General features: G+C 53.1%; 1 protein-coding gene across 9 annotated transcripts in view; it reads left to right on the forward strand.

Moving 5' to 3' along the window:
• The window catches only part of SAMD11 (sterile alpha motif domain containing 11), a 73,738-nt gene that overhangs the window by 2,112 nt on the left and 45,434 nt on the right, over positions 1-26,192 (forward strand). The window contains exons 3-6 of one of the 9 annotated variants that reach the window (XM_085509814.1): positions 1,147-1,253; positions 18,507-18,538; positions 19,583-20,356; positions 21,365-21,456. In XM_085509814.1, the coding sequence (XP_085365940.1) occupies positions 19,594-20,356; positions 21,365-21,456 (855 nt within the window). In that variant the 5' untranslated portion in view covers positions 1,147-1,253; positions 18,507-18,538; positions 19,583-19,593. The other 8 variants (XM_032448732.2, XM_032448733.2, XM_015882689.3 and 5 more) reach the window with 8 other exon arrangements.

Here is a 26,192-nt window from a genome sequence, read left to right on the forward strand (position 1 = left end):
AGAAACAGCAGTAACAGAATTTAGCTGTCGGAACCCAGAGACTCATTGTTCTGATTTAATAATTAATGTGGAGTTAATTGACGCTTTTACTGAACTGAAACAGGATAAAAGAGACCTGCCGGCCTGGATGCCGTGCTGCTCTGAGAACAAGCTTGTTCTGTTCCCCTATGCCCCCATCCCCACTGCCTCTGCCCATTGCCTCCCCCCAGAGCAAGGAAACAGAGCTTCCCTGCTTCCCCCTCCTTAGGCTATTCCTTGGCAGCAGTTTGCCATGCAGGCACTGACTTGGGAAGTTCCTGAGCCACGCAGCAGTCACAAAGGATGCCTCCAAAAGGCAGCAGAGCAGACAGAGGGAAGAGACAGGGAGAAGCTGGCTCCGTGTTGTCTTCAAGAAAGTAAATAACAGTCTGAGTTTATGGCTTGAAACGCAGTGCTTTAGAAATTAAGAGTGGTGCAGAATGTATCCAGAGCAAGATGGCTTTTAACCCCCTTGGAGCCTGAGCGGTGTGAGGAAAGATTCTCAGTCTGGCTTGGAAAAACAGCATAAATGTGGTATCAGCATCGTTAGTATAGAATGGGATGGTGAGAGGGTTTCACATGAGGGTAGAGCTGATGTGCTTGTCAGGTCCTCTGGGACAGAGCTGCAATGGCCTCCATCTAATTGCTGTTCCAATTTCAAGGACCTCTGGATGAAAGTTTATCAGCCTCTGCTGTAAGAAAAGCTGCTTTCTGTAGATTCAGGGTTTTTTGGGGGTGCCAGGATGGATGAATCTCGGAGCAGATCTGCCCCCAGTTCCTGCAGTCTTTGCCTTAGGTCTGTGTCCTTTGGAAAAGTAGATCGGTGGTTTCAGCCTGCTGATGTACTCTGATGTGTTGGAGTAAGGTGGGGAGTTGTGCTCATGCAAAAAGGGCAAGAGATCTACAAAGGGATCTTTGATTCTCCTGCCCTCCCTTTCACCTTTCACCACCATCATCTCCGACCTAGAAACTGGAGCAACAGCAACAACTGCTGGAGTCCACAGCACTGAGGCTGCTTAACAGCTTGCCAGGAGGAAGGACATTTGCACATCTTCCCATTTAATAACTGTTCTGCAGTTCCTGCCTCTGAAGTGGAGCCTTGATTTAAGTTTTGCCTTTATTCTCCAGGTGTGCCAACACAGTGAGCAGAAAGCTGCAGTCTGGAGCTCCATAAACGTGCAAAAGCAGAGCTGCTATGAACCACTGACAGCACTGGGATCACCAGCACAAGGGAGGTATGTGACACTTCCTTCTTACTTGTGGTTCATACGGTCTCTCTGGAGATAGCAATGCTGGAACATTGGGTCCTTTGCCCTCCAAACAAACAGGAGGGATTGCTAAGCTTGGGATGTCTTCTCCAGTGTACATGCTTCGAGGTCTTCCTTCCATATCTCCCTGCAGTCTTCATGCTGGAGACATTCATTAACCACACTTGGTGTTGACCTGCTCTTTCAGTATCATCTGTATACTGCAATAAAAGCACATATGCTGTCCCCACTTCCACTATATATGAACTGGAACCAATGTTGGAACTTACAGAGCAGCATGGTGGCAAAGTGCTGCCACATGCACTGAAAGTGTTGTTTTTGGATCTGGTAGTATATAGGATATAACATTTGTTATGGGGATGGGGACTGTGTGGATAGAATTTACCAAGTGCTGTATGTACCATCTAAAAGCTGCTTTTAGAACCCAAAGAGATGACTGTGTGTTATTCAGGCTTCAACTTCAGAGTCTTATAGCTGGAGGCTTAGAAGGAATATAATCCCATTTATTTAGGGTCATGTGAACATGGGGTGTATATACAGGTACATCCTGTTTATTCAAAGGGGGTTGTTTCTTTGGCATTTATGATGCACGTATGGCTCAGAGAACAGAAAAGTGTGTGGGGTGAGGATCAGTTGGTGCTCATTTTTGCCAAGGAAACTAAGTGAAATAAATAGAGAAACCGTAGCTGTGGAATATCGTTATTTATGTGCAATCCCACAGTAGCCAGAAGCCCATCTTGTTTAGTATTGCCAGGTCCTCTGGAGATGTATCGATCCAGCCTTTGGGTGAGATTCTGACCCGCAGTTGGTGCTGCTCTTGCTTTGTTGCTGCTTAAGATAATAAGATGGCTGTGATTCTGTCCATAGCGTCCATAGGATCGGAGTTATGCCAATATTGGTGGGTTCAGAAGATGATTTGCACGCTTGTGCCAAAGCCCCACAGGGTTCACCATCCAGAGACACTAAAATGAGACGAAAAGAACGACTCCATTGATCCAGTCTCTAAACTGTTCATTGTCTGACCTTAGGCAACTCATTTAATTCCTCCGTGCCGCAGTTTATCTGTCAATAAAATAGGGATAATATCTATTTATCTCTTACAATAGGTTGGAAAATCTAATTTAAAAAAAAATGTTAGCAATAAGCTTTTGATCCTGGAAGGGCGGACAGCAAGGGATGGTATTATTTACAAATTCACATCTTCTCTTGCACGGAGTCGACGTTGTTACCGTGCTGTCTGCAATGAAGCTGATGCTAACGCAGCTCCCTGCAACAGAACTGGGCAGATTCATTGCACGTGGAAGGTTCTGATGGGATGCTGCAGTTGGAATCTCCCTCTTATTTGCTTGGGGTGGATGAATGGGTTCAGTTTGGGCATTGCACACTGCTTGTTGCTTGTGGTGCCATCGGTCCTCCCTGGTATAGGCACAGTAGGTGCAGCCCTTGGGGGTACAGGTGGGTCTGGTTGGCTCCTGTAGGTGATGCTGTGGCTCTGGGTGAGGACACGGAGTGTGCTGTGCTTTGTAGGAAAGCTGGTCTGTAAGCAGAATAAACTGCAGGCCCAGCTGGAGCTGTGAGGTGCAATCAGAGCCTTCCCAGGGCTCTATATATATATAGAGCCTCCTCTGTATAACAACTGGATGGAGGGAGTGGATCCCTGAGCAAGTCACCTCCTCAAGGTCCCATAGACCTTACACAGAGCCCAGAGGGCATGTGTGCACCAAAGGGAAACAGGCAGAATCACACCAGGCACAGAGGGGGAATTCAATTCAGGCTTTGGATCACTCAAAAGGGGATTAATAACCGTAATTAAAAAAAAAGAGAAGGAAAAAAAAAAAAGAAAGAAAATAAATCTCCCATCCATTAGAAAATCCTTTGCTTCCCTGCAGGAGAGAGGAGACAGGGAGCTGAGCTGAATGCAGGATGCAAGAGCCAACTGCAGCCCAGTGAATTAGTCTTAACTATAGCGAAAACAGCGCTTGTGTAAATGAGGCCCCTCAGGGCCGATAACCGAGCAGTAAAATGTTACAGGAGGGAAGTAAGTCAGGGCTATAAACCTGGGAAGTCAGGACTGGGTAGCCAGGATCTGGAGCATAAAACAGGCGAGATTAAAGGATGACAGATGAGGGCTGGGAAGGATGCACGGATCCTGAGCGACCTGAGGATTCAAACTCCTCTGGAGATGGGTTTGTTCCTTCAAGCGCTGCCTGGTGCCAGAAAATGAGCAAGATGCCCACTGAGAACTTGAGAGTGGAAGAGCGAGGGATGGATGATAAATAAAAGAAGGGGATCTAATCAAATGAGCATTGAGTGTATTTGATTTAGGAGGACACCGATGAACAGAGAAGGGGAAGAAGGCGGCAGGGTGGGAGCTGCTGTTGGATGGGACTGTGGCTTTGAGTGAGATATAGCGCAAGCCCTAAATTATCATCATCATTATTTTTTGGCTGGGCTGTGTTGTGACATCAATACCAATTTACACTCTGGGTGAATAGCACTTACTACCTTCTTGTCTTCATAAATTGTGCATTGTCCTTATTTATTTGCCTCCCCATCCCCTTCCTCTCCTCCTGCATCGCCTCCCTCCTCCTCCACGTGCTGCTGGGGGTGGCGTATCCTTGCTGTGTCCTTGAGCTCGGCATTGAACCCCAGTTTGGAACCCCCCAGCTCCAGGTATGGGAACAGTTTGTATTCTTTATCAAGAGGAGGATGGTGTGCACAAAAAGAGATGCTGCTCTTGATAGACTCATTAGCTTCTTCGCTCACCAGGCACCTGGTATTTCTGTTTGTGATGTTTGTGGCTCTCCTGTCTAGCTGTGGGTAGACGTGTTGACTGTTCTGAGTCAAAGCCATCTTCCTGACGTCACGTGCTACACGTTCAAAGGTCATAGTTTCTTATGCTTGCTTTCTGCCCAAATTTAGTAAGCCACCTCACGTTGTGAAGCACCACAAAAGGACTGTTGTGGCATCACGAGATGTCTTTAAAGCTACCTTTAAGCATGGAAAAAGCAGGTCAGTCACATCACAGCAACCTCAGCAGTGCCTGCAAGCAGGTCAGCTATTCTTAATGTGTCCATAGGGCAGAGCTGCTCCATCTTCTCACTGCACTGACTGCCATTCTAATGGAGGAACCGTGCTGCAGGCTGCTTGCCTTCCCAGGGCATCCCTTCTATGCCTGTTGTAACATTAAAAAGGCACCCTCTCTGTCGGGTCGTGCCCTTGCTTAATGCATGATAAGACAGTGGGTTTGAATATGCTTAACCCTGCACAGGTGCATGGGGAGGAAGAGGGATGCAAAGAACAACTTCTTTGCTGCTTCTGTGCTTGGTTTGATTTGGGGGATGCAGGAGAGGTGGATCTCCCTGGTGCCCCGTGCAGAATAACATCCCTTTCATTAGACAGCACTTTAGTGAATGTTCTGGGCAAATCTTGTGTTAAAATACACAATGTTTGATTTTTCAAGGCTTCCATTTCATGCTTCTTATAGGGAATCTCCCTAGAGATAGTAACCCCACAGCGGTGTCATTCCTGTCTTCATTGATAATTGATTCCATAAGCGTGGAAGAACAACCTGGCTAGAGATGGTGGTTTGGAGAACAGCAGATAAGCCCCTCTCCTGATCTGAATACTAAATCTCAGCCAAGCCAGCCATTCTATGCACCCAAATGGGGTGACCACTAGGATGCTTTGCCTTCCTTCCCCGCCTGCTGGTGGATGCTGGGCTCCTGCACCGTACATTGCCAACCATGAGCAAAGCAGAGCTTTGGGATAAACACTGATGGAGATGGCTGAGCTGCTGTGTTGGATGTCATTCAGCTCCATGCTGCTAATCCCCAGCTCTTACAGACAGGCTTCTCCCTCCTGCCCTCCTGGTGACCTCACCCTGATCTGGAGGTCAGGGATCATTCCCGTGATGTCGTGCTGTGTCATTCAGTGTGAGTGACAGAACCGCTGTGATGAATGGGGAAGGGTCAGTCTGAGCACCAACCCAAGGAATGGATTTGTGGGGCTGCCAGCATCGCTGCATTCAGCATCTCCCCATGGGCTGCCTGCTGCAGGACCAGGAACCCACTGCCTGCATAGTGCTCCCCAATGGCAGGAGGAGAGGGTAGGAAGCAGCTCCTTTCTTCCCATCTCTATGAGGCAGTTCTCCCATGTCATCTCAGATCCTTCCCCTATACCCGTGTAACATGTAGTTTTTCTAAGCCATGCTAAGATAAACCATGTCTGTGCATGCAGAATGCTCTGCTTTCCCAAAGGACTAGAAGGACTTGGTAGAAGGACTGCAGAAGGACTCTGGGGAAGGGAGATGCGAGCAGAGGTTTCCATTGCTGCTCAGATAGTGATGCTTCCTGCTCAGCTGGAGCATGGTGATACAGGAGTCTTTTCCTGTGCCCACCACTGCAGTTGAAGCTGGAAGCTGCTCGTTGCTGAGATAGTAACTCAGACAAGCACCAGCCTGTTCCAGTGGCTGTAACAGTGCATTGGTGTGAGCAGTGTGCTCTAACAAACACAGCTGGGCTGCTGGGAGGGGACACACCATGTGTGTGACACTGTCTGATGTCTCCTGGCATTTTCTGTAGCTTGGTGGTAGCGTGCACGGAGGCAAAGTCTGGTGCTCTGCTTTTCCTTTTCCTTTTCCTTTCTCCTTTTCCTCTTTTCCTGCCCTCTTTTCCTTCTCCTTCCTTCTCCTTTTTCCTCCCTCCTTCCCTTCCCCCTTTCCCTTCCCCCTTTTCCTGCCTCCTTTTTCCTTTCCTCTTTTCCTTCCCCCTTTTCCTTCCCCCCTTTTTCCTTTCCTCTTCTCCTCCCTGTCCCCCTCCCTTTCCCTTTCCCTTTCCATTTCCTTTTCCCTTCCCTTTCCCCCCTCCCCATCTCTCCATTTCTTCCCCTTTTTCCTTTCCTCTTTTCCTCCCTGTCCTCTTTTCCTCCCTGTCCTCTTTTCCTCCCTTCCCTTCCCTTCCCTTCCCTTCCCTTCCCTTCCCTTCCCTTCCCTTCCCTTCCCTTCCCTTCCCTTCCCTTCCCTTCCCTTCCCTTCCCTTCCCTTCCCTTCCCTTCCCTTCCCCTCCCCCTTTCCTTCCCTCCCTTCCCCTCCCCTCCCCTCCCTTTCCCTTTCCCTTTCCCTTTCCCTTTCCCTTTCCCTTTCCCTTTCCCTTTCCCTTTCCCTTTCCCTTTCCCTTTCCCTTTCCCTTTCCCTTTCCCTTTCCCTTTCCCTTTCCCCTTCCCCTTCCCCCCTTCCCATCTCTCCATTTCTTCCCCCTTTTCCTTTCCTCTTTCTCCCTTCCCCCTATTCCACCTCTCTTTTCCTTTCCCCATTTTCTTTATTCCTTCCCTCTTCTCCCTTTCCCCTCCCCTATTTCCTTCCCCCGTCGGTCTGCTCAGCACTCAGCTCTATGTATATGTATGTATATGTGTGTGTCCCTATTCTACCCTCCCTATCAAACCTCCCCCTCACCAACCCGGCCCCGGCCGCCCGGGGTGCGCGTAGGCGGCGGTGACGGCGGGTGTTGCCGCTCCGCATCTCCCCGGGGGATGCAGTCGGAGCCGCCCCGCTAATTGCGTCGTGCCGGCGGCTCAGCGCCGCTCCGGCTCCGCTGCCGCGGCGGCTCCGACCGCAGCGCCCCGGGGTCAAGGCGGGGAGGGGGCGGCGGCGCCGGCTGGGCCGGCCCCGGGCAGCGCTCCCGGAGCCCCGCTGGCCCCACGCGGCTCAACCCCGGCTGCCTCCTCCTCCTCCTCCTCCTTTCCCCCTCCCATCCTCATCGTGCTGCGGCTCCGCTCTTCCCATCCTCATCGTGATGGTCAGATTAGCACCGAGTCGGTGCGTTGCAGAGCATTAAGAAAAGTTCTTAATGGAAACCTTTCATTAGGGGCTGAGGACCTGTAAGATGATTTTGGTTTTATCCTCTACATCCTCTATGTGTTCCCATATCTGCATGCAGCAGCACACAGGCCCAACACACTGGTTATCCTTTGCAGCACTGAGGGTGTTGCAGTGCTATAGGTCCTAAGGAAGCAAATGGAAATGGGTTCAGCTTGGTGAAGGGTCTGCAGGAGGTGGGAAGGTTTCCTGGGTAGCAGTGCACGGGGAGCAGAGGTTTGTGCTCATGGATGGAGCTTGCATCAGCCTTTGGCTGTAAAGGGGGAGATGGGGTTTGGGATTAATGAGATGTGAAAGCGGAAGAGAGAAGTATGAGGCTTGGGATGCAGTCATAATTATTGCTCTTTTTTAATAAGAACTAGGGATGCTTATCATCCCCGGCGCATACCATTCTATTAGGTGCCCACGCTTGAGAATTGCTCCTTCCTGCCTCGCAATCAGGGTCACAGCAAATAAATGACAGATCCAGGAACAGCACCCGAGGGTCCTCACCCCACTGCCACCAACTCAGGCAGGGCAGGGGGGCAGCAGCCCCCTGGAAATGGGGGTCTACAGCAAGGGATGTGCAGGAGCCAGCTGAGATGCCTGGAAGGGAGAAGCAAAGAGCTGGAGCTGAAAAGATGAAGGACCTCATTGAACCTGAAGTGCCTCATTAAGTGCAGTACAGCTCAGTGCGTGCACAATGGCAGATTTTTGGGGGAGATATGAGAAAAGCTCCAACTGGGAGGGGTGGGGAGAGATGGGAAAAACACTTCCAAAAAGCACTAACATTTCATAACAGTATGTATAAGGAAGAAGATTAATTATGCTGTGCTTACAAGCACCGAGCAGCATCTCTTATAGAGCTGGCTGGCTGTTGTATAGGGAAGCAGAGCTGTCTGCTCCTCCTGGCTCTGCAGCACCAAATGCTCAGTGCCTCAGTTTTTCCACAGCTGAGCTGGACGTAATAAGTTGCTATCTCAGAATCTTAGTGCACAGAATAGTAGGGCAGCAAATATCCAGCAAAAAAAAACACAAGGGATAGCTCTGCTCGTGCAGGAAATTGATGTGGAAATTCAACTGAGTATCGATACCTTCAGGAATATGGAACAGCAGGTTGGTTTTGCCCAGTTCTTAATACTTGGGGATGCTGCTGCTGTGAGCCACTGTTGGTTTGGCATTGCTGCCATGCAGTGATGTGATTCCCTGGGCTCCCAGCAGTGAAATAAAGTGGTGCAGTGCTGCTGGCTAACAGCAGCTAGCTGTGCTGGGGTGGAAGGGAATTCAGGGTGGGCATCTGGAGCCTGGCGTGGCCGTGTTGGATGTTACCCTGCAGACATAAGCATCATTTGGAGATGATCAGTGGCTCACCAGTGCGGTATAATCACCGGAGACGTGCCAAGCACTGGGCCATGGATCACTCTCCAAGTGACAGTGCACTCTTATGTGTGTGCTATGCCTGCCCAAGGCCCCCGGTATAAATCCTCTTGCAGTGGGGCAGCACGCATTCCTTAAAGCATATATATGTACACAGGGGTGCCCTGTATGTGTCACATCACTCCGTTATTGATGGGCACCGTCAGGCCTCCGTAGGGCAACTTGCACTTAGCAGGAGAAAACACTCGGTGAGGCTGAATAGCACTCACTGTGACCCCATCCTGCAGCTCCCCAAGGGCTTGTTGCCCTTCTCATAGGCAACTCCAGCCTGCACAGTCCTCCTGCTGCCCACCATGGGATGGTATTCCCAGTGTGCAGATCGGAAGGGCTCCAGGAGGCAGAGCTCAGGGCTCTGGTTGCAATCAGGGGAGGGGTAAGGCAGTGTGGGTGCGGAAGTGATGCAGAGGAAAGCACTCTCCATCAGTGAGTGCTGCAAAGAGAAGGTGCTGCAGCTCCTGACTGGCACAGTGGGGATGGGTGGGTGGTTGGACCAGGTGGTTTTAGTGGGTTTTTCCCATCTTAATGATTCTGTTTTAATAGCACGGAGCGGCTGAGCATCCCAATGTGCACATTCAGGGCAGGGACACAGATATGGGTATCCGTGGTGTGGGATGTGATCAGTGGGCACAGCAGGTCAATGGTCGGACTGGGTGACGTTGCCGGTCTTTTCCAACCTTAATGAGTCTGTGATTTTATGAGTGCACTTATCTGCAGGAGCGTGGGGTTTGCACAGCCCTTGGCAAAGCACGGCTGGAGATGCCAGACATGTTCTGTCGTCTGGGGCTGTCAGCACTTCTTTTGAAGTTGAGCAGATGTTGGTGCAAACGTTCCGGGGACGCCTCCCGAAAGAGATGCTCCGAATGCAGAAAGCCATGAGGCTGACATATGGAAAGGTCCAGGGATGTTGGTGTGGTTGATGCGTGAGCTGCCGTGTTTAACAAAACAATTAGCATCTCTAACGAGCGTTTCGGCATCAGAGAAACGACAAGGCTGTTTCCATAGCTTTTAAATGAGTCTCAGTGCTTGGTGCATTTCCACCCCTTAACCTGGACATAGTTGGAGAGTGTGGGTGAAGCATTGCCTGCACCTGCAGCAGTGGACAACCTCGTTGTGCAGGTGGGGTAAGGGGCACAGGAAGGAGGCAATGCAGAAGGGGGTTTGTGTAATTAAAGATGGAATAACCATCCTCTCTGCCTTCTCTTGCTGCATAAAATAAGACTGAGACAGAGGGGCTGCTGGCGATCTAAGCATGGCAGCATGAAAAATGAGGAGGAGTGTGATAAGAAACTCATAATTTATGTTCCAGGCACAGACTCACACCAGCGCGGAGGGAAATTTGTGCCAATAACTCCTACTAACTCAGAAAGGCACGCAATCTTTTATTGCACAAATTATTAACGACCAGAAAATGAATGGCCCTGTAATCAGAGCGGCGCTGCCGGCGCTTTGCTTCTGCTGCTTTTATTTGTATAAATGCTTCAGCCGGTCCAGCCCCGAAGCGTTGAGCTCCACGTGCTCTGCAGTGGTACTCAGTGTGTAGGGTGGAGCATCACAGCCCTAGAGTTGGGCCAGGGGAACCTCTGCTTGCATGGTATGAGGGGAGAATCTGGTTTATTTAGATGGAGCCCGTGTGGCTATGAGGCTTGGAGTGTTTTCCCCACCAGCACAGTTCCATCCTGTGGTCTTGAGTTAATGATAACGAAGAAAAGGAGCACGGATGGAAAATGAAGTCCCTGAAAGAGGGAAGGGGGTGATGTGGGGTTTAGAACCATACAATAGCTCAGGTTGGAAAAGACACTGAGGCTACCAAGTGCTGTCACTGCACCATCCCTGTTATCCTCTGAGTGCTGTCAGAACAGCAGAGCACTTTGCATTCCCCCCATTGAGAGCTTTCTGTCCACACAGTGTATTTTTGAGGGCCTCTGTTTTCACGGCGCTGGGATAGATGGACTCCTAAAATATACAGCCAATTACACAGCAGAATTTATTAGACTTTATTCTGGTGCACGTTACATGGTGGGGGCAGGGAGGAAAGCAAGAACTCCGGTAGGAAACCCATAGCAACTGCAGCTGTAAGTGTGAGGATGAGAAGTCCCCATAAATACACCTGACTTCACCATCACTGTTAATTAAATGCACGTCATGAAACACGGGCACAGGGAGCAGCAGTGCTCGCAGGCACAGGAAGAGCGAGGCTGCATGGCCTGGGGCTGAGCTGCAGAGCACAGCCAGGAGGGTTAGAGCCATGCAGGTGATTGGGAGAGCCCTTCCCAGCAAGGCAGATGGGTCTTTCCAATCAGTTCTTAACATTTCTTGCTTTATCTTCTCATCTCTGTGGGTTTAATTGCAATGATTCGGCGTGCTGCACTGCTCCGCTGTGATTTCTGTTCCTGTCCCATATGGGTGGTAGAGGAGAACTCAGCACTGATGCTAAGGAGGCCTCATGCTATGATTTATTCCACTTGTATGGTGTCCTCCCCTCCAAATGATGCACCAGCATTTGGCTTCTAGGAGCAGTGTCCTCCCAGAGATGTGTGGTCCAGAGGGACCAGGATGAGGTTCTGTGTTAATTCAGCCCTACCTCATTTTCTCCCCTATCTTATGAAGCATTTTTCCATTCCCAGCTCTGTTTCACCTTTGGTAATATCCCCGGCATGTATTCCATCAGTACTCCTATGGGGCTTCAGCGTGTAGGAAGTAAAGCCCACAGTTCAGCACTATCCATCTAATATCTTCTGGCTGGTTTTAATCATAGCATTTTCCATTTAATTGGGAAGGCAGGCAGACTTTGCATATTAACACAGCACAGCCTGCACCTCCTAAGCATTCAAAGCAGAGATGGCTGGGATGTGCCCTGCAGCAGATGGGAACCTGCTGGGTGTCTGTAGCATCTCAGGGAATGGGGTACCTGCAGCAGTTTCTTCTCCTCAATCAGGACTTGCTTTGGGATGGGTGTATTCGTTTAGATTAGGAGGAGGTCTCAGCAGGTCTTTTATGGCAAGAAGGCTTTACAAGAGCAAACTCACGTAGGCACCTTGCAATGTGTGAGACACCACGGGCAGCTGTCACTATGAGCTGCTGTCAGAATTACTTCATTGCACGTTAGCTGTGGTCCAGAAAGACAGCAAATGTGCAGTTCTGCTAACCAAGAGGAGACATGTGCTTTAAACTCAAGATAGATCCAACACAGAGTGTTTCCCTTCTCCTATAAGAAGGCTGGAGCTCTCTGGCTCCCACAAAAGCTTGTAACAGTGGTTTCAGAGCACGGTGCTCTTAGCCAGGTTTTGCATCATAGGATGGCACACCTTGTCCTGCACTGGGGATGGACATTGCAGAGCAGCATCTGCAGTGGGAGGGTGAAAGGAAGCAGCTCTTGCATTGCTGTGTGCATTTCCTTGCTTGCTCAGTCCCTGCTGCTCCAGCTTTTCTGGTCAGGTAAGGATGGCACCGCGTCGCTGTCCTGCCCTGCATTTACCCACACACTTCATAATTATGGCCTTCTTTAAAACAGATACTGCTTGTCGTGCCGGGAATGGTCACAGAGTGGGGAAGCAGCTCAGGATCCATCCTCCATTGCACGTGGTGATCAAGGAGCTTTATCAATAGCTGGAAGAACAGCAGAAGTTGCAGGAACATTACGTGTGTGACTCTCCATGGCCAGAAACTGCATGTTTGCTTGTGGCTAATGAGTTCCCTTTGAAATACATTAACAGCTTTCTTTTCTCTGCACCTCTGTGTTGGTACTGCTGGCTGGATGCAGGCATGCAGGCTCTCCCTCTCTCACACGACCCTCTTAATATGATTCATCCTTATTACATATCGTTATTCCTTATGATGATTTATCTGCCACGCCGTGGCTTTATTAAGATTGATACCCCTGCCCCCAAGGAGCTCCCAGCAGGCAGCCCCAGCTTTCTCCTATAGCAGCAAAGTCTCACTTTACTTCCAAGCCATAACAAGCCTCATGGTTTGACTTCAGCACAAGGCCTTGGGCTCGCTTGTACTGAGGTGATGCATCCAGCTTTCATCCAGCAGTGTGGTCCCATTCTGCTGCAGCACCAATGGGAGGGAATCACAGCCCTCCCTTCGCCTGCTTGTTCTTCTGCATCTTCGTTTTCATCTTGTCTATTAGAAGAGACTCACTGAAGGCTCTGAAAGCTGATCCTTGTGCTGGGGGTTGGGGGGGGTAACAGAGATGAAGGAGGTGATGCTGAGTGCCAACAGCATCTGGGAAGGAAGCTCCCACCTGGCTCTGGCACAGAGGTGCCCTGATCTCTGGCTGTGCTGCTCAATGGGAGCTGAACCCTGGACATTCCTTAAGCTGTGTGCAAATAGAACTGCATGGGCCCCCCAGGCAGGAAGGCTGGAGCAGTGGGAGCCATGTGGGTCCCTCCCTGCTTCAATTCCCGCACAGTATTTGGGTTTTGGGATCTGGCATCCAGCCTGGATGCCACAAGTTTCTAAAGCTGGCCCGGCGTGACTCTGATCCTATTTGAAACGTCGGCAAAGCTCGTGTGGAATTCAGTAATACAAGAAAGAGAGGGGCTTTGGAGTGCACGGGCTGTTTGGGATGGTGACCAGAGGCTCTAGGTTGCAAGTCTATGCTGACAGCAGACAGTGGGCTGAGCACTCCAGCCATGCCCTGAAGGGAGCATGGATTCCAAGGGGGCTGTTGCTGTAAATGCAATGCCTGTTTATAATGCCTTCAACTTCCCCCCCCCCCTTTATCATTATTGACCAAGGAGCATCAGTGAGGCTAGAGAATAAATAGTTCCCTGATGGTTAACAACAGGCTCTCCACCAATTGGAATTCAAGCTGTGCTCCCTCTTACATTCTTTATAATCACACTTTATTGCATAGAGCAGAAAATCAAGCGGCCGCCCCCTCCTTGCTCCAGCCCCTGGGTGCCGTGCCGTCTCCCAGCGGAGCAGGTGAGACCGTAGGAGGGGGCGGGGGGGGACCCAAAGCATTGCGGGGTGGGCGCTGTCTGCCAGACCCCATCTCCACCCCCCTTCAAAGCGACAGGCTGGGAATTCAACTCGGGACGATAGGGAAGCGCTGTGCGAGCATGTAGATGTGTATCCGTGTGTGTGTGTGTGTGTGTGTGTGTATATAGTGTGTGTGTGTGCATGTGCGCAGCCATGCGTTCCCTGCCCGCCCCCCCCGCACCCCGGCGGTTGTACGCTGCCCGACGGGGCGGCTGTCGGGTCCGTCTGTCTGCTCCGCTCCGCTCTGTTTGCTCAGCCACCCCCCGTCTGGGGCCGGTCCGGGGTTGGCTCCAGGCTCCCGGGGGTGGGAGGTGCTGATTTTCCAGTGGGTATTTGTCAGGTCAGAGTCTGCGCCGCCCGCCGGGCTCCGAGCCGCTCTCCCCGGGTTATTTATTGCCTCTCTCCCCGGCGGCAGCGCTGCGGCTCCGGGGTTGCTGCCAGCAAGCCGTGGCGGCGGCGGGGGTGTCCTCCGGGGGGGGTTCCCGAGCAACGACGAGGCTCGTCGGTAGCTTGGGGAGAGCTGCAGGCACCGTGCTGGTGTAGTTTGGGGTTGGTGAGATCCAGCTGTGATGCTCTGTGCATCCATCAATGTGGGACAGAGCCGTTCCAAATCCGCCCGCCAACGATGTGATGTGGTTTGCATTGGTTGTAGTTTGTGTTGAGTCACCGTATGGGAAGTTGGGAGGTCGGAGATAAAAATGAACGCGACCCCTGAGCTGAGCTTATCTGCTGTTACTGGCTGAGCTATGTTCCCTGGGTGCCTGTAATCTAGAGATCTCCTCTCCTGCTGCTTCCCAGGTCGGCATTATTTCAACGTGTGTGTTTTCTTGCATGCAGGCTGCTCATGCACAGGATTGGTTTGCTTCCCATATTGGCTGGCTGCGTCCCTGCAGCCCCCCCACCCATGGGTCTTGTTGGAGGGGTTGTGATGTGGGCCTGCCCCAAGGGATGCGATGGGAATTGATTTATCAGGATGTGCCCCCGCATTAAGGAGAATTGCAGCATCATAGGGGGAGGATTGCCTTGCTTTGAGGGACACCACCTGTACCCTTTTTGCATTATCCATCCCCAAAGTGTCCCAGCGTGGAGGGGGTTGGAAGGGGCTGCCCATGCACGTGAGAAGACCAAGGAGAAGCTAATGTGAGAAGTGGTTGGCAGCAGTCAGCAGCTACTAATTATCCCGTGCTCCAGCTCATCTCTCAGGAGAGATGGAGAACTCTTTGATCTGCCTGTGTTTTGCTTTCTAATCGGATTGGGGTTCTGGATGCTGCTGTTTTGGGGAGCTGATGGAAAGGGAGACATGTGTCAGTCCTTGGACAGCAGCAGGGCAATGCTCTGTGTACAGCTGGGTCACCGTTCTCCTCCTTGTCCCCATGCAGCCATCAATAGGACTCTTTTATATGGTCTCCTGAATACCCTTTTTCCTTCCCCCGCGTGTCCCTGAGGTTTCATCCCTTTCTCACTCGTGTTTCATGGATCACAGAGCTGAGTGCTGCCTTCCTCCTGCTCAAGGGCTGTGTTCAGTGTGCATCTCGTTGCTGTCCCACTACTCCAATCAGTGGGTTTGCTTGTTTAATGGCCTTTTTCAGTCCCTGCTGCAATAGTGAGTCTTGAGTAGAACTCCAAGAGCATCAACAGGGACTGAGAAAGGTCTGCCTGCTTGAAAACGAGCTGCAGAAGCACCGGTATAGTTAAAGTGTAATGGATATAAGAGCACGATCTCTATTATTATTCCAAATAGAACGCCTTTCTCCGGTTGAGTAATAAAATAAGATCAGAAAAAAATACCTCTCTCAGAACAGCTTCCAAGGTGGGAATGATGCCTGTGGCAAATATCTGGCCTAAGAACCGACCCCAAGAGCCAGTTTCCAGCAAGCCCCATGCCAGCTGTCAGCTTAACCATTGACAGGCCCTTAGAGATGGCAGCTGTGCATCCCAGTGTTTTTGGAGCTGGGGAGGACCCTGTTGCAACACAAGCAACTGCCAGTTCAAGCTCTTTCTATATACAGTGGAGGGAGGATGGGAGCGTTGTGGAGGGGTGTTTGCTTCCACCAGCAAAAGGGAAACTTCTGTTGTTGCCTGAGAGCAGCAGCGTGGTAGTGGTGGTTGCAATGAAAATGCCCAATAGGTTGGAACAGTGAGCATTCTTGCAGTCAGACACAGCAGAGTCCCCCGTGAGTTGTGCTGTGTTGGGTGTTAGCAAGAGAGAGGGAGAATCTTGCACTCATTAGCATATAGATGTGCATCCTAATTGGTGTTTTACTGTAGCTGTAATTAGCCCAGACCACTGGGACAGGCTCCCTTGAAGGAGTGAGAATAGGCTTGAGCATCTCCTGGATTAGGCTTTTCATTTTAGGGTCAGCACGGTCTTAACCTGTGTGCAGTGCTTGATGGCTAATGCCAGCATTGCTTCTGGGTGCAAAGCACAAGTGAGGAATGCCTGCATGCCTGATGGACTTAAAAGGAGAAAGGGGGACTTGAAAAGGTCTCTTTCCTCAACTGCTCGCCCTCATTGATCCCAGCTTCCTCCTAACTCTTTCCAGGGCAGTGAGAAATGAAACGTGTGATAGAGCCCATCTTTCTGCCCCTCCAGCTGTTGGCACATCTGCTAGCTTACAGAGGACGCGATGCAGGTTACCATATGGCTGCAACTGAAAATCTGATGACTGCTCCCATAGAGCCAAGCTAATATTTCAACAGGCTGTTTCTTCCCCAGCCGGCACACAGAGACCCTCAGGTTGAATCTGGGAGCTCTTCATGTCTTCTCAGGGCACAAAGCAAAGCAGATATAACCCTTGTGCTATACTGTGCAGCATTGCATTGGTGCTTGGTGGTTATCCCCAGCTCTGGCTTATGAACAGACAGCCCGAATTGGGAGCTGCTGCGTGGATCACACAGCAAAGCAAAATAGGCAGAAATAGAAGCTGGAATGCCTGAGCCCACATGCAGCAAAGTTGGAGCTTGGAAGTCTGACAGACAAATAAAGCTCAGTGCTGACTGGTTGCAGCAGGCGGCTTCCCTCGGCCATGGGCATTTGCTATGAAGCAAAGCAAGGGAAAGAGCAGAGAGCTGCCCTTCTTCCAGATCACAGTGAAGAGATTGAAAGGGTCCATAGGTGAGATTCAGCATCACTGTGACAGCAGTTGTGCAGAAGCAGCAGCCCAGCTTTGTGCTCATCCTTATAGCACCCATCTCTAGAAAGGAGGAGAATTAGGATAGCACAGCACCTGGCTGCAGAGGTGCACAGTGATTTAAAGGCTTTAGGATGTATTAGCACTAATTAACGCATTGGGAAGCTGGAAGTCAGCTTGGGCAGCACAGCACTTGAGCACCTCCTAAATTGGTCAGGGCAGGCTCTGCTTAGTCTTTAATTTGACCTCTCCAGCATGCACTGAAGTCGTTGGATCTCGGTGACACCAGAGCCTTGTGACGCTGTGCTCCAAGAGGATCAGTCAACAGAGTTCATCTGCTAAGTCTAAACAGTTGGGCTCTCTCTGTGCACGTCTGTATCCACACATACGAGTGAGGGGGGACAGCCCACAGCTTATTCTTTCCCAGTGTATTCGATGCTGGGATGATGCTCCGAGTGGTGGCTTCATCTCAATGGTCACTCATTTGTTATTGGTGTAACCCAGCAGCAGAGCCACGGATGGTCCCTCCAGAAGTAAAAGGAAGCTGTCCAGTGGGTGAAACTGCACACTCGTTTTGCTGGTGATTTCTCTTAAGTACCAAATCACATTGAGAAAGCTCCCCCTCCTCTTACAGGGAGAGAAATCCACGCCTGCATGGATTTGCTTGCATCTCTGTGATGGTGAATGTGTTGATGCTCATCCTGGGAGCTCAACTGGAGCTGAGCAGCTTCAGGATGCTGCAGATGGGCTCAGATAGCAGCAGGAGAAGCTGGTAGTGAATTTCAGTGCCTGTAAGGGATGGATGGGATCAGCTGGAACCTGTGCCTCCTGAATCCTTCCATACATCACCGAGGTCTGCAGGAAGCAGCCTGGCCCACCCCATCCCCATCACAAAGCTTGACCTCCACCCATAGCACTGGCATCGAGTGCTTGGGTTTGTTCAGGATCACAGATGCTGCCTGTCAAAGACAAAGCGTATTCTCTTCACTTAGGACCAGGCTCAGATTTGAGCCTGATTTCTTTAGATAAGAAAAAAAGAAACCAAGCTGACTTGCAGTGGGAAAATCCCTTATGCAGTCAGATTTTGCTCTAAAGGGGAAGGTTTCTGCACAGGGTATGTGGCCTCACCTGAGCACCAATCTCCCAGCGCCTCATCCAAGCCTTACTCTTGGTTCATTAGGTGATAATAGAAAGTGATTTTTCCCCTGTCATCTTGAGCAATCGGAGGCATTAAGAATGAGAGCCTAAGCCTGAAAGCCTAAATGAGAGGGTTTGATGGGTCTGTGTGTCTGCCTCCTTCATTAGAACTGGAAGGGAGAGGATTGCTCCCACAGCTTGCATTCCTTGAGGATAAGCAGGCAGGGGGAAGGACTGTGGCCAGGCAGTGTCAGGAGGTGAGGTTTGGGGTTTACTTTCCATCCCCAGACCGACTGAACCTCAGAGAGCTGTTTGCCCCCACCTGTATGGCTGGGAAGTGGCAGCTCATCCCACCCTGATCCGCCAGCAGATGTGGGAGCTGGGAGCAGAGTGGACAGGGGGAGATTCTATGAGATCCACCATGATCCTATTGGAGATAGGAGAGATCCGAGCCAGTCTGTTCCTCCCTGGCAGGAAAACAGGGTTAACCTGGCACCTCCTCCTGCAAGGAGATGGGAAACACAAGGGACACGCTGGGATAAAGCCAGGGATTGTGGTGGCTGTTCTGGATGGGGATGGGGTCTGGGGGTCTCTTCTTTATGTCAACTTATAGGATCTTATAGGGCATCTCTTGTGCTGTATTTAAGGGCTGCTTTTTCCATTCACTTCCAGGTAGGATTCTTCCTGCACAGTTGCTCCCAAAGGTAGGGAACTCTGTCTTATTCACGCACCAAACCTCCAACAACCCACACCACTGAATTTTGGGCCGTGTTATCCCCCTGCCTGGACCTCACAACCCACCTTATAGAAACCCAATCAGACTCCATCACCCAACCATTCCCATTCCCTTCATCCCATCACAGCAGGACGAAAGGAGAGAAAAGGAGGCAGTCGCTGTTCCAGTCGGGGCTGGCCGTGCTGGCGGCGGGGGCTGGTCGTTCCGGAGCCTTGTTGGCTGCCCCCCGGTGCAGCCCCGCCGCCCGTCGTTCACCCCCTCGCCCCCCCGCCGCCGTCTCGCCGCTTGCCAGCGCCTCCGCTGTTGAAATGGGCCAAGTTCGAGGAGCGACGGCGGCGGCGGCGGAGCTGCTTTGCTCCGAGTGCCCGAACTGCTTTAACAGCAAGAACAGCACGGAGGGGAACCCGGCTGTGCCCGGCGGGGGGCGGCGCTCGGGGTTGCGGGCGATCCCCGGAGCTCCGGAGAACCGTGTGTGTGTGTATGTGTGTGTGTTGCACCTCCAGCTCCCCACTCAAAGCCCTGTGTTGGAGCTGCCGTCAAACCACCCCCCTACCCCCTTCCCAACCCCCCGGCGGCGGTCGGGGCAGGTGGAGCTGCGGGAAAGTTCGCTGCCGGTGCGCGGAGCCCCGAGGGCAGAGCAGGGTTGGGGGGGGGGAGGGGGGTGAAAGAGGTGGGGGGGGGGGGGGGGGGGGACGGAGGAGCGCAGCGTTTAATTTTAATTATGGCATATAAATAAATAAACCAGGTGTCAGTTGAAAGGAAAAGAGCGGAGGGGGGTGGGGGGTATAGGAGGGGGGGGCGGAAGGGGGCTGGCTGGGCGGCGGGGAGCCCTGCAGCCTGGCGAGAAGGTGGGTCGATCTGGGGGAATCAATAAGCGTGGGTCTTTTTTTCTTCTTTCCCCCCCCCACCCCCCTCTTTTTCTCTCTCTCTCTCTCTCTCTCTGTTGTGTTTTTTCTTTCTTTTTTTTTTTTTTTTTTCTCTTGCTACCAAAATAATGTCTCCGGCGGCACAGACCTCGCCGCGATGTCAGGTAGCAGTTCGGAGGGGAAGCTCTGCGAACCGCACGGCTGTGCCGCTCCATTAAACGCTCCGTGGGAGCCACGCTGGGGAGCCGGGCCGGGGGGGCTGCCCGTGGGCTGCTCCGGGGGAGCCCAGCCACCCCCGGCACCCGGGCGCCAAAGGTGCTCGTGTTGCTGCTGCTGTTGTTGCTGCTGCTGGCGTGTTCCATCCCAACTCCAGCCAGAGCCGGGGCAAGTTGAACCGGAGACGTACGAGCCGCCGCCGCCGCCGCGATTCGGAGAGACTGGGGAGAGCGGCGGCACCATGCCTGCCATCAAGAAGGAGCGACTTGACAGGGAAGAACTGGCCCTGGCGGCCTTCAACCAGCCCATGGAGACCCTCCCCGACTACCTCGCCCCTCTGGCCGCCGCTGCCATGCCCGTGGTGGCCCCGCACCCGCCGGCGTACGAGCAGATCTTCGCCCACCGCGCTTACCTGGGCTTCCACGAGAGCCCCCACCCCCCGCACCCCCCCCACCTCCCCGAGGACCTGATGTTGGAAAGGTTTTCCTCCATCCCGGATTTCCAACCTTTCTTTGACAACGGAGAGCCTTGCATCGAGGTGGAGTGCGGGGAGAACAAGGCGCTGCTCTACATCAATAAGTTGTGCCAAGGGAGTAAAGGACCCTCCATCCGTTACCGGGGCGAGTGGCTCACCCCAAACGAGTTCCAGTTTGTCAGCGGCAGGGAGACGGCCAAGGACTGGAAGCGAAGCATCAGGCACAAAGGTGAGGAGCCGTGCGGGGCAGTGCGGGGTGGGATGGGGGGGTGCGTGGGATGCTCAGGACCCGAGCGGTGCCCCCCGGGTACCCCGAGCTGAGCGAAGTTTTTTTTTACCCCAACCAGTTTGTGGTGGGGGGGGTTGAGGAAGGAGAAGGGGAGGAGGGGAGGTGTGCGTGTGTGCGCGTGTATGTGTGTGTGTGTATGTGTGTGTGTGCGCGGGGGGGTTGGTGGGGGGGGGGGGGGAGGCGTCTCCTCCTCTCTTCGGGAGAGAAGTTGGGCTCCGTGCGGGCAGAGCGAGGCGGATTGCGGGGCGCTGCGGGGAGCGGAGGGTGAGGACGGAGCGGCGGCGGCCGAGGGGGGGGTGGGGGGGAAGGGGGAGGTGTTCCCGACGGCGGAACGCTGCGGGACCTCCCGCACCTCGGAGCTGTTTTTGGCTCCCCCCAACCAACCACCCCCCCCTTCCTCAGCCTTCCTGCTTGCGGGGCCGCTGCGGGCGGCAGGTGGAGGCGGGGGGAGCCCCGCGGCCACGGAGGGAAGGAAGGGAGGTGAGGGGGATGAAGGGCGGGGGGGGGGGGGGGAAGAGGAGAGGCGGCGTGACATGCAATTAGCGAGAGCCGGAGGTGGCAGCCCGGGGGGCTGCGGAGCTATTAGGAGGTGGCTGACACCTCGGCGTGTTTATTGATCGCTGGAGGAAAAGGGGAATAACTTCAGGGGCCGCTCTAATGATCGTTATTGCTCTCCTTTAAAAAAAAATGGGGGGGGAGGGGGGAAGCGTTGAGCTGCTGCCTGCGGGAGAGCGCAGATCTGCGGGGTGAGGAGGGAGGATGAAGGATGAAGGCAGCGGGGGCCAAACAGCGGGGGGGGGGCGAGCTGCGGGAGCGGCCCCGCATAGGGCTGGGGGTGGAGGGGGGGGACAGGGAGGGGAGGGCTGAATGCGGAGCACTTTCCTTGTGCTGAGGTGCTGATCCTGTTTGGTTTGTTGTTTTTTTCTTTCTCTCCTTCCGTGCACCCAGGGAAAAGTTTGAAGACTCTTATGTCCAAAGGAATCTTACAGGTACATCCTCCAATCTGTGATTGCCCTGGGTGTCGAATTTCGTCTCCAGTGGTAAGACGATTGTTCACCTATGTGCTTTAGTTAAGACATCTCCCTTCTCCCTCCGCCTCCCACCCTCCCAATCCCAACCCTTTGCTTTTATGATCGCGGTTGTGGTCCCACCGCCGGCAGGTGGGAGAGCTGGGCTGAAGGATGCGCTGTGGCTGTGCTCCATGGGCACAGCACTGAGCTGCTCCTTCCTTCTCCTTCATTGCTTAGAGGTACAGAACCCAGCTTTGGGTTTTCTGACTCTCAGAGCGTCCTCCTGCCGTGTACCTTTACCTCGAGAAGGATGTCGGAGCGATCAGTGGACCCAAGTAGGGCATAAAAGGCATTTTGTCATAACCAGAAGACTCAGTAACAGCAGAACTAGATTGCAAAGCTGTGTTGGTGCAACTCAAACGGGTCTCGGGCTGGAGAGCCAGCCGTGTCAGAGCACTGCTCTCAGTGGAGGTCCTTCTTTTAACCCACTGAAATTAGCTGTTGTTTCTTCTGTTTCCACGAGATCTGATGGGCATCCTTCATTCACTGGAGCATCTTCGTGGTGCTGAATGATGGAAGCGCAGCTGGGAGCGATGCCCGCGTAGTACAGATGTGTGCATTGAGATGTATAGGTGCACACAGGGATATGGTAAGGGGCACAGAGCAGCAGCCCAGCTCACACAAGGACCCGTCCGTGCTCCCCAGCCAGCCCAGGGTCAGTGCCGTTACCCTGAGCTGGATGCTGTGTGTATACGGAGCTCAATGCAGGGTGCAGTTCGGTGTGTGACAGCTTCTTGGGCGTCTCGGGGATGTGTAGTGGTGGCCGAAATGCCACCCCGTGCGTTCCCACCCAGCGCTGTTCATAGCAATGTGGGGATGCCGGGGGGGGGGGGGGGGGGGAAGAGGCAGCTGAGCGTGGAACAAAGGCTATATTAAAAGCGGCTCTAAAATAGAACTGAATCTGAGAAGTTCAGACAGAGGAAAAAAGGGGCCGCGTTGTTTTTTGGGGAGGGAGAAACGGATCTTTCCGCGCTCTCCCCGCTTTGCGCTTTGTCGGAGGGGGGCGGTGGGGAGGAGAGCCGCCTCCGATCCGCGTCTTCGGTGCGAGCCGAGTCTCCCGGTGCCCGACGGCCGGCCGCGCTTCGGACGTGAGTGCAGCCGAACCGGCCCGGCTGTGCCGCCCCGGAACACCGCGGGACCTTCCGCCTCCGCCCCCCTCCGTTGGGCCCCCAGCCGGGCTCTGCCCCCGGCTCCCCACCGCGGCCCCGAGCCCGGCCCCGCCGCCCGCAGCCCGGCTTGGCGCCGCGCCGCCCCCGCCCGCCGCCCCCCCGGGGCTCCGGGGCCGGCAGTGCCGGGGGCTCCCCCGCCGCGGCCGGGGAAAGCGGCGCCCGGCCCCCGCCGCGCCCGGCCCCGCCGCCCCGTCGCAGCTCGTTTGCTGCAGCTGCAGACGGCGGCCGGCGCCGGGGCTCCGCCACCGACCGCCGGTTTCCTGCGAGGCGGAGGGGGAGCAGCCGCGGCGCGTCGGCAGCGTTGGCGCCTCCGAGCCCCGGGCAGCGACCGCCCCCGTGTCCATCAGTCCGTGTGTGTCCGTCGTTCAACCCCCCGTTGCCTCACTGTTCATCCATTCCTTTCGTCCTCCGTCTGTCCATCCATCCATGCATCTGTTCTTCCACCCCCCCCCTTCATCCATCCGTCTTATCTGTCTCTCCATCCTTCCACACATGCATCCATTCCTCCCTCCATTCATCCATCCCTGCATCCATCCATCCATCCATCCATCCATCCATCCATCCATCCATCCATCCATCCATCCATCCATCCATCCATCCATCCATCCATCCCTGTGTGCTTATCTCCGTGCTGTTCACCCAGCTTGCCATGCCCTTCTGCAATGTGTCTTTGCCACTGATTTTCCCATCTTCCTTTCTCCTTCCCCTAAGCCTTGCACAGGAGGTTTTCCAGGTCTAGGAGAAGAAACCATGTTCTTAATCCCTATATTTTTAAAGGCACGGGGGAGTCAAGCATCTGTGAGCTGTGAGGAAGGGTCTCCTCCATTGCCTGCATGTATCAGCTCTGGGCTGGCACAGTTCACCCTGTCCCTACAGCCCTGGGTGGGTTCCAACCCACATTTACTGGTGGTGATCCCCATGTCAGAGCAGGGGCTGCCTCTGGATGTGGGCTAAGACCATGCAATGGCTTTTCCTCATCCTCTTCTCCCCCCTGTTCATGGGAGGGTTCCTTGGGGGATGCCCACGCTGTGGTCTGGGGTTCAACTCACAGGTGAGGAAGGAAGCTTGGAGAAGGCTGTCAGGCAGGGCTGCATTCAAGCAAAGCAAAAAGCCCAGTTGTTTTCTCCCTCCATCCCCTTTCGTTGCGTGTCAGCACACATGGTAATTGTGCAGAACTTGGCCAGCGACTGCACTCATTTGTTTGGTTACTGGGGTGGCGTTTTGCTGGTGAGTTGATTTATATGTGATCCTTGTTGTTTGCTGCTTCTTTGCTTTGTTGGTGCTGTTTTCCACTGATCCCCCCCCCTGGAGTTAAGGCGTTGCTTCCCAGCTTTGCCTGGGGGGCCCAAAACTGAGCTGAGTGGGGCCATAGAGAGGGGCAGCAGGACCCTCATCATGAATCCGGGACTGCAGAGCTGTCTGCCCCATGCAGAGAGGACTTTGCCCACTGCTGCACAGCACAGCTGGCTGCTGCAGGCACAGGGTTCAGTCTGACTGCTCAGCAGGATGGATGGGATGTAGGTGCCTTTCCGAGCTGCTGTAGCCTCAGACTGGAGCTGGAGAGCTGTGGGCTGTGTGTTGGTAGCTGTGCCTTCCTTGGGGGCTGCATTATGGATGTGCAGAAAGGCCCTCTGCAAAGCAGCCTTGTAAAAGTTTTTGTCCCTTTGAGCTCTTTGTGGATTTATTATTATTTTCGTTAGCGGTTTCGTGCAGATTGGGATTGTTGCTGTTAATCCAGCATGTTCTGGTTGAGTTTAATGCTAGTTGGAGCCTGGCTTTTGTTTCCAGATGGGCTCCACTCAGGTGTGTTGGGCTGCACACCTCCCACTCCAGTTGGACATCTTAATAAAGCCAAACCTGAGCGCTGGCAGTGGGACAGGAGGCGCTGCTGGAGGCATTCTGCCCACCCAGCAATGCACAGGGTTCCATTTGGTGGGTTATTAAACAGCCTCTGGAAAGGGAAATAGAAAAACAGCAGAGATGCAGCTTGGAACCATAATGCTATTTTGCTATGGAGCTCCAGGTTGGGGGGTTGCTAACCCACCTGCTGCTGTAGGGGTGTCAGTGTTGTACTGGGCTGCTTCCCTGTGCTCCACAAGTCCAGCAGCATGGGGAGAAGGGAAGTGATGCAGGGTAGCTAAATAAAACAGAAAAGCAGCAAAAGCAGCATCGTCTTGTTAGCAGCGTGTCAAGGGCAGTGTAAAGGTGAGATAGGATAAGTAATTTTGCTGTCAAAATTATTTAGAGATGTCATTAAAATGCTTAGGGCTGTCTCTGCTGCTTCAGGGCACAGACACCTGGTTTTAATTTGCAGTGGTCTGTGTCCAAACCTGCTGGCCTCATTCAGAGGGATCAGTGCTAATTTGGAGCCTGGTGGCAAATGCCTTCAGTGATCCAAATGGCAGAGAGGAGCAGAGGAGCAGAATTAAATCCCTCGTGAGCTTTCTTAGTTTTCCTTTCTGGAGGTTTCCAACTGCAAACCAGTTTCCTTTGGCAGAGCTGATGAACTTCTCAGGTCGCTGGAGAGCATCAGAGAAGTCACTTCTGCCCCAGACTCTGGGCTTTTTGGCTCCTGATGGAGCATTGCTTGGTCAGGATTTCATGCTTGCAGAACCACCTTTTCCCCTTCCTCTCTGTCTCTCTCCATTGGGTTGCCTTGCTGTTTTCCTCTTGCACTGTCCCTTTATCTGAAGGGCTTCTTGCTGTGCAGCAGATGCTGTGCTGACTTGGGGGGCATCTCTGCCCTCCCTTAGATCAACACGCATCATCTCTACAGTGCCAACACCCTTCTCACCACTTCAGGGCCCTTTTCCATCTGGAGATGCTCACCCTCCTCACTGCTGGTAGATGGCAGTGGAAAGCTCATCCTGCAGCTCCACAGCCCAACTTTGTGCTAAAGGCAATGAAAGACGTCTACCAAAGGGTTATTTGTGGTTGCAGGTCTGTAAGGAGGATGGAGAGCATCCTCCAGCTCCCCTGCTTTGCTTTCATTCTGCTCCTGTCTGAAGGTAAATCTCCTGTACCTACCGCCTCCATTGCTGGAGTAATGCATTTCCTTTCTTTTATTCTGGGCTCTGTTATTAAAAAGAAAGAAACACAAGAAAACAGTGAAAAGGGAGAGGAAATTGCACATTGCCCTGGGTCGTAAATACAGTCTGATGGGGGGTTCGGTTGTAATGTGTCTGAGGAGCAGGAGGGATGGAAGAAGGGAATTCCTGAGCATGGGAGGAAAGGTTCTGCTTCTTGAAGCCTTGCTCTATAGCTTTAAGGTGATGGGCAGGAGCAGTTTCTTATATTGTGCCATTGACTGTTGGCTTGCAGCCGATGCCCACTCATTGTGGGGAGATGATTTCACTTTGGGTCATTGGGAACACAGCTCAGAGGCTCTTCACCCCCACAGCTCCTCAGTATCAAACTTGAAGGAGAGCAGAGCACACTGCTGGAGCAGTTTGCCATCTCCCTATGGGCATCCTACCCTCATGGTCATCATTGTATCCCCCAGGGCCTCGCTAATGCAGAGCTGTGAGTGCGTTCCTA

Source organism: Coturnix japonica, chromosome 9, assembly GCF_054131305.1.
Source record: "Coturnix japonica strain WE chromosome 9, WE-NBRP24, whole genome shotgun sequence".
NCBI lineage: Eukaryota > Metazoa > Chordata > Aves > Galliformes > Phasianidae > Coturnix > Coturnix japonica.